Here is an 8,247-nt window from a genome sequence, read left to right as displayed (position 1 = left end):
ACAGCCCAGCTGAGTGCTCCTCCAGGGAGAATATGAATATGAACCAAACTGGAAGTGCAAGCTTTGCTAGGGCTGATGGTGGAAAGGTGAATCACAGGATGGTTTGGAGGGACCTTAAAGCCCATCTTATTTCAATCCCCCTGCCATGGGCAGGGACACCTTCCACTAGACCAGATTACTCAGGAAACTTCCCAGGGGAGAAAATCCCAGAGCGGGCACGGAGCTGCTGGGAAAAGAAGCTGATACGCCAGAGGAAAACCCAGCAGGCATTTTCCTTTTGGCTGCAGCCCTCCATCAGCCAGGAGCAGGAACAGGCGTGCCCGGGGGGCTCAGACGCAGCAGCAGAGCGTGGAGCAGTCCAGCCTGGCGGGGGTCCCGGCACTCCCAGCCTTCTTGTTCTCCTTGGGCAGCAGCAGCACGAGGGCCATGGCCAAGGCACAGTGGTAGAAGCTGTGCACGTAGGTGTAATCCCACTCCTGCAGGCAGGGAGAGCGCGGTGAGCAGCAGCGTGAGGTGCGCGACATTAAATTTCTACAAGTAGCCAAAAGGAAGGGGATAAAAAAAAAGATTCCTGAACCTTCTGCCTCCCTTCGCTGTCAGAGAAGAAAGGATTTCCAGTGTAAAAAAAAAAAAAAAAACCAACCCAAACCTAAAGCAAAGTGGATTTAACACGTTCTAATTTGCACATTTCCCAATTCTTGAATGAAGTGTTTCATTACCCCGCAAAGGACGCGGCAGCGAGGCCGGGGCGCGCGGGGAGGCGGCTTCTGCTAAGTGACATTTTTATGTTCTGCTAGAATTTGCAATTACTAAATGCTTTGAAAAATAATCCTTGGGGATGCCTGTGAGGTTGTATCTCGCAGCTCCCAAAGCACAGAGCAGCCGTAACGGCGGGGCTGAGCGCAGGCAGCTGTGTCGGGGGGTTATCGCCTGCCCGGCAGGACACACGGACCCTTCGGAGCAGGACAGGGGGACTGGCCAGCAGCAGGAGCAGAAGGATATAAACACAGGATCAGGTGCCCCTGGGAGTCACTGAGAGTCTTTTTTTTGGCGTGAGCCAGCTCTGGATCCGGCCATGCCTGGGTCGGATCCAGTCCCTGCCGCATCGCTGTGAGGTGTCCTTAAGTCACCCGTGCCCAGTTTCCAAAAAACCCTGCTTGCACTTGACAAAGCCATTCTGAGGTTCATGTGTGCCTGAGGAAAGCACATCCCATGTCCTTGTCACTCGCTGAAGGGGGAAAAAGAGACAGAGCATCACCCTGTGTGCCACTTGCTGTCACACCTGTCCTGAACGGACCAGGGGCTGGGATGGGGACAAGCACAGAGGGACCCTTGTCCCTGCTGCCAACCCCAGCATGCCAACCCTGAGCTGGGTTCTGTGCAAGGCTGGACTCAGCCCTGGTGTGAGTGGGGATGTCCCTCTCTTGGTGATGTCCCTTGTAGAGTCAGGGAGGGTGGGTGAGCACACAGGTACCTCAAAGAAGAACCTCAGCATCAGCGCCAGCGCCCCGAAACAGAAGCCAGGACCGATCTGCTGGGTGTAGACACTCTTGTCAGGATAGAGCCCTTTCTTCTCCTTCATTTTCTGCAGCTGGGAGCAAGGAGAGATCAGACCAAGTGTATTCACCTGGATTTAGCTGGCTGCTCCAGCCTCATTCCTCATTATGATACTGGGTTTGTTATATTCAGCCCCAAAGCCAGCTCAGGGAGTGTGTGCCCTCACACACTCAGTCTGTGGGAGAGCAGATCCCAGCATCTGCAGACTGGAGGGTGCAGGGTGCTCCCGTGCCTTGGTCTCCTCCTTGCCCATCTCCTCCCCATGGTGGCCACTTGCTTTTAGCTGCTGGCTTGGTGACAGTTTATAATTGGGATTTGCACCACAGTATTTCCATGATGTTTGGCATCATCATTTTGCAATTTTTATCCCATCACTCCTTGCCCACTCCTGCAGTGGCTTCCCCACCTCAATCCCAGCTGGGCCCACAGCACATGCTGTGAGTGGGGCACAGACTGCAGCATTGTGTCCCACTGTCCCAGCTGGATTCAGGCAGACTGCAGACAGATTCCTCCCTGCTTTATCACCGTGTTTTATCCACATCTTCCCTGGATCTGGGGCAGTTTACCAGATCTCTCTGCCTCTGAGTAGCTGTAAAAACTCCATAAATACGTTCCTCCTGATTAGAATTGCAGGGACAGGAGATGTGGTAGATTGCTCAGACCGATCGAATCTGGCATTTATCACGAAGGCTGCTGCCTGCCTTCTGCTCGGATTAGAGAAATCACTGTGAGACTGAGAGCTGGACCTTGAGGAGGAAATCACTGGCACAGCTTGGACTCCTCCATGCAGGATTCAGCCCTTTTCCCCACCAGGAGCACCCCACAAAGCCCATCGCAGTGCCCTGCCCCACGTACCCATTTGACCGTGATCACCAGCACGGCCGTCCCGATGGGCCCCGAGTAGACACCGTAGCCCCAGCGGTCGTGGTAGATCCTCACAGCGATGGTGAGGACTCCAAACATGATGAAGGTCGATCTCTTGGGCTCATCAAACTCTGCCAGGGCTGAGGGACCGAGCACAGGGAGCATCAGCTCACAGCGCCCCTTTGTCAGCTGTTCCCCTAAAGCTTTCCTGGGGTCTCTCCCATTTGCCCTGGGGTTGCATCCATGTCACATTTCTCATGTCACACTGCTAGGGAAACTGAGGCACAGGGGGCAAAGCAAACCATCCTGAGGTATCTGAGTGGTGGGTCCAGCAGCTGATTGTTGGGGTTTTATTTCAGTGCTGCATGGGGAAGCTTAAAGGGGATTCCTTACCAGGAGGAGCTGTGGCTGGTCCATCCCTGGAAGTGTTCCAGGCAGGTTGGACAGGGCTTGGATCAACCTGGGATAGTGGATTGTGCCCCTGCCCATGCCAGAGGGTGGAGCAAAACGCTCTTTAAAATCCCTTCCCACTTTAAACCACTCTATGATTGTCCTTTTCCTTGACCCAGAATTCAGAGGCGATTGCAAAAATCCTCATGCCCTGCAAGCCCACAATCAGCTCTTGTGTTCATCCTGCATCTCCAGCCTTCCCAAACTTGCCAGCTCACTCTGGCACAGGTTCCATCACCCCAGAGCAGTGGGACTCCCCCACTGGTGCCATGGGATCCCGGCTGCACCAGCACCTGCCCTGGGTTTGCAAGCTGGAAGTCACCAGTGTGAGTAAATTATTAGAGGCTTTTGTTTAGCACAGAATGGGGTAATAACTGATAAAAGTTATGGATCCCAGTGGGCTCCATGCTTTTCCAGCTTGCACAGCTGTGTTATGGCTGTCCTGGATTTGCATTCCGGGAAGTTTGCCCGAGGGTCTGCGTCCGCACATGTGCGCTCGGGCTTTACAAGCCACAGTGAGAGGCTTCCCTGGGCTTCAGTCACCACACCTTCCATGTCCTTGGATCGTGCTTTTATTGGGAGTTTGGCTAAGGGATAATGTCCGCATGTTAATCTCTGTTGTTTCCCAGCGGGTCAATATTTTAAACCTCGTAGTGCAGGATTTGTGCTTTTTTTGCGAGGTTTTTGAACGCAGTAATGAAGCAATCAAGTTGAATTTTGCTGCAAGGAGCCAAAGTGTCTGGATCAGCTCTGACCTACCATGACACTGCTGTTGTCCACTGAAAATGCCCTTTGGAAATGATTTGCCTGGTTGTCTTTTCTAGCTGAGCACTGAAGTGCCCTGAGCAGTGGGGGAGGCACCCTTGGGACTCACATTTTGCTGGGACAGAGTTATTTTCAAGGGTAATATTTTCCCCACACATTTTTCCCTGCATGGAGAATTTATCCTCTTGCATGCCCTGGAAGAGGGGTGCTCCTGCATCCCCCGGGATGAATCTGCCCAGCTGTGGGTGTTACCCCTGCTTGTGCTGGGCTCTGAGGCTGCAGGAGCCCCATCCGTGCTGGGAGTCCCGCACCATCCCAGGAGTCCTGAGGGGCAGAGAGGAAAATCCTGTGGGATTTTGGGGCTGGACATTGGAGTGCTGACACCAGCTCGTTGTGGGGAGAAATAGGAACTCTGTCTGGAGTGGGCACTGGTTGGAAATGGTCCAAATTTTCAAGCAAAACCTTTGCTGTTGGAACATCTTATCCTGCCATCAATACTCACATCCTTCCAACAATCATGGTGACAAAATGGGAAAATGATAGGTTTGAACTTTTTGTCTTTCTCGTATATTTTTCCATTTCTATTATGTTTTGTTTTGGTGGCAAATAAGGAACAAAATGAGGAAAAAGAGAGTGAAGCAAATGTGGGAAAAGGAAAACTGAATAACAGGGCAAGGGGTGGGATTTATAATAAAAAGGAAGTGAACTAAACTTCTGCTTTTTCTAAGCGGATCTAATATTCCCATCAGCCCAGACCAGGCTTTTGATAAACCAGGAAGTTATATTTATTTTGACTAAACCACTTTGATTCTCATGCTACCGAAGGAAGAAGAAGATTCTGCATTTCTTAATGCCCCTAAATGAGGCAAGACAAGCTGATGGGCACAATATGGAGAAAATGAGGAGAAATGGGAAATTATATGAGGTTTCAGACTTAGTAATCTCATAGTCTTGTCCTGCCATGACCTGCAGAACAAGGCTGCCAGTGTGTTGCTGTCATTTGAAGCACAGGACATGAGTGAGAGCTGGTGCAGGCACAGGAACACCTGACCAACACCACCAGCAGGTGCCACAGCTCTTCATCTCCAGGAGCAAAACGTCCCCAGCCACCACTCAGGACAGTTCCATGTCTGTACCCCACCAATTACAATGACTTTCCGAGGTGTTAATGATACAAAACTGGCACAGATTGAATTGCACAAAGGACAATTTCAGTGGCAGCTCGGGTGGAGCTCAGAGCTTTTTTGGGGACTGTCCCCACCTACTGTCCCATCCTGACAAACCCAACCCTTCCTGCCAGTTTTGGAGCTTTCAGGAGCCACGACAGGGCAGTTCTTACCCATCAGAGACACCCAGATGGACAGGGCTGTTCCATAGATGCTGAAGTACTCCAGGATGTCATAGCGCATAAAGCACAGCACTGATAACCCGGGGCCATCACAAACGTGGTAAAACTATTCAAAAAGAAAACAAAATTATTAAAAAAACAGTTTCTTACCCACATACCGGTAAGGTAAAGGCTCTTATCAACTGGTTTGAAATAATGTAGCTGCTGAGAGAATGGCCAGCCAGGCCAGAACAGTGTCAGCTACACCAGGATCACTGATATGCAGTAATGAATATATTTGAGCGATAATGTCATCGTTCCCAGTTGCAAATTGCCCAAGAATCAGCATTCTTTTCTCTTCGTACAAACTAAGACAGGCTTTAATTTGCCTCTTGGCCAGAATTTGCAATCTGATGACCAAGCTGCTTTGAGCTGGGCGCTGGGGGATGGCCTCTCCAGCAGAAGGAGAGTTGTGGTTTTAATTGCGAAAGATTCTTGTAAAACAATTCAGAATGAGTGTCCTGATGAAATGTGTATGGATGCCAGGTCACTGTCCAGGCTAAAGAAGGTTTATATGGCCAGACTCTGAACACTGGGGAATTCACTCATTAGTGCATTCCCTTAAAAACCACCAGTTCCTGCCCATTAACCCATTGATTATTTGCAAAAAAACCCCCCATTGTCATGCAACATAAACGCAGACCAAGCCAAGAGACATTTTTCCAGTGCAATCAGAGGAATGCTCCCAGTGTTTGCCTGGCTCTGTCCTTTTCCTACCAGCCCTCAGCCCTGCAGGTTTTGCAGTGGCAGCACCAGTGAGCTCTGCTGTTCCTGAAGAAGTCCCTGCTCCTCTTGGCCGGGCGCCCTTGGAACGCTGCTCGCTGCCACGGCCCGGTGGGGATGCTGATATAATTTATAATGGGAATTGCTGCGAGCCCTCTGGCTGGCTGCAGCTTCTAGAAAAGATTGCACCACGGCTGTAATTCTTTTCCCTGCTTGAGATTGGGCTCGGGGAGTCTGGAGCCGGGGGGAAGAAAGGGTGGAAGGCAGAGCGTGTTCCTGGCACTTGTTTGCCACAGCCATGTGCTTTCACTGCTCTGCTCAGCTCTTCTGCAGGAGGAGGAGTGGGATGCTACAAAAAATGCAACAGCAGCAGCTGCTGCCCTTCCAACCCCCTCTCCACCACGCTGGCAGCTGCCTCTCCTCCTTTCCCTTCTTTTCCTTCCCCACTCAGGGATATTTTGCTTCTTCAGTCTCTTCGGAGAGGACCTGTTCCACCTCTTATTGAAACACGTGCCAATTTTCCTACTGACTTCTCGGGGAGGTGGAGCAGACACAGACCCAGTGCAAAATGAAATTGTAGATGTCTGGCTTCCCTGGGGAGCTGAGGCAGGGGGCTCAGGGATGTTTTCATATTAACTGGTCCTGTAGTTTTTATAGAACTGGCAGAATTTCTCCCCCTTCATTGTGCTTTAATCAGCTCAAATGGTCAAGGATGATCTGTGGATCCTTAATAGGAGACCAACCTGATTCTGAGCCCTGTGGAAGAGCTTTTCACACTGGGAAGATTCTTTATCTACTCCCTGCCTCAGTTTCTCTGTACGAGGAATGTGCCAACCCTCATTAAATGCCTTGAAATGGATGGAGATTAGTGGGAAATGCAACATCAGCTGGGTTGCTGAGCTCTTTCCTTCATATTCTTTAGCAGATCATTGAAATGTAGTCAAACAGGAGATTTTTTTTCCAGTGGAAATGCTGCTTTGGGTGCTTTTGGGGTCACTTAGCAGGGATACAAAGCCCAGGGCAACACACTGCTGGGAGCACGAATAGGAATATTTTATATATGCACAGACATTTCTTCACTCGTTATTTCCACACAAAGAAAGGCCAGGGAATCAGAGCCTGATAAAACACACGTTTTAACCCATAAAGGGTTAATAATTACTTTTCTTAATAGCTCAGCAGCATGTTTTAGTCTTTCCCATTGCAGAAAGTCCCTCAACTCCAGCATTGCTCCCATCCCCAGCTGGCAGTTGCAAAATCAACAATTTGACTACTATGTGCTTTTGGCTAAAATGACAGAGGCAGAGCAAGAGATTCTGGAGGCAATTTAAAACCCAAATTCAGCATGGCCACTTAGCAGCTGTAAAACAAAGAGAAAAGTCAGCTCCCAAGCATTGCAAATCAGTCAAGGCTCTTTGCACCCAGACCTTCTCCCTAATCTCGGTCATAAAACACCACTAAATCTCTGTAAGGCCACACTGTAGGACATCCTAAACTGGAGAATCAGCTGCTCAGCACCACACACGGTGGGAAATAACTGGAAAGGGAGATTTTAGGGGTTGTGCTGGCTGCTCTTGGGCGAATCAACTTCTCAGTGGTACGGGAGGCATTTGGGAGGATAAAACATGCAGGGAGAGGGGAAATTGGGAACTTCTTACCGCCACGAAGAACATGGTGAAGAAATAAACCATGGCTTCCATGTGGAAACGCCGCTTGGCCGCGATGCTGATGGTGGGGAGGAAGACCAAGGAGCTGAGGGTGGGCAGGAGGAGCTTGGCCACCAGCGAACCCATGGGTGCCTCGTGGGCCAGCAGCTCCCGGGAGCTGGATCTCTGTGAGCTGGGCAGGAATGGTGGAGAAAGCAGCCGTGGGGAGAGGGTTTTAAAATTTAAATGCCCTGCGTGGCAGGAGGGCTGCGGGCAGGGAACAGCTGCCACAGCCGCCGCCTTCGCTCCCGGCCGTCCCGAATTCTTGACACAGCCGGTGGCTCCGGGCAGCAGATGCTCTGTGCCCCCAAAATCCTCCTGGGTGTTTCCAAAGGACTAAAAGGGAATGTTGTCCTCGCACGCCTTGTGTTGGGTGTTGGGTTTGGGCACATGGTGGGTGAGGATTCCGGGTTTGCTCGCTCCCCCATCCCTGCATCTCTCTGCCCCCATGCTGAGCCTGGCCCAGTGCTGCTGGAGCAGTCCAGCAGGGAAAATCCATCTTCTTTCCTCACAAAGTGGAGCGGCAGGCACTGATCTGTCCTCTCTGGCAGCCAGGGAAGAACCTGGGACTTTCCTGTGCAGGGTCAGGAGCTGAACTCGATGATCCCTGTGGATCCTTTGCATTATTTTATTATTCTCTGCTCTGCATTCCCACGAAGGAAGAACTGGGATGTATGTGGCAGGCACTAGGGTTTTATTAAACAGTGGGATGTATCTTATGACCTCTGTGCACTTCAGAAACACACACCAAGCTCCAAACCTGCCTTCATTTCCCCGCGGGGGCACAGTGGAGTG

General features: G+C 50.9%; 1 protein-coding gene across 1 annotated transcript; it reads right to left on the bottom strand.

Annotated features, from left to right (window-relative positions):
• Positions 1 to 329: 329 nt before the first annotated feature.
• Positions 330 to 7,539, bottom strand: MYMK (myomaker, myoblast fusion factor). The gene is made up of 5 exons (XM_014873283.2): positions 7,405 to 7,539; positions 4,976 to 5,090; positions 2,413 to 2,561; positions 1,475 to 1,591; positions 330 to 476 (listed from the first exon to the last, which is right to left on the bottom strand). Exons 1-5 carry the CDS (start codon positions 7,537 to 7,539, stop codon positions 330 to 332), a joined length of 663 nt encoding a protein of 220 aa, XP_014728769.1.
• Between the last annotated feature and the right edge of the window lie 708 nt (positions 7,540 to 8,247).

Source organism: Sturnus vulgaris, chromosome 22 (genome assembly GCF_052056855.1).
Source record: "Sturnus vulgaris isolate bStuVul1 chromosome 22, bStuVul1.hap1, whole genome shotgun sequence".
NCBI lineage: Eukaryota > Metazoa > Chordata > Aves > Passeriformes > Sturnidae > Sturnus > Sturnus vulgaris.
This window is presented reverse-complemented; position numbering and strand designations above follow the sequence as displayed.

Coding starts and splice junctions, on each gene's coding strand:
- MYMK (XM_014873283.2), bottom strand. CDS start 7,539: ATGGGTTCGCTGGTGGCCAAGCTCCTCCTGCCCACCCTCAGCTCCTTG. Junction 2,562..4,975: donor CATCTGGGTGTCTCTGATGG/GTAAGAACTGCC, acceptor TCGGTCCCTCAG/CCCTGGCAGAGTTTGATGAG. Junction 477..1,474: donor TGCTGAGGTTCTTCTTTGAG/GTACCTGTGTGC, acceptor CCCTGCCTGCAG/GAGTGGGATTACACCTACGT.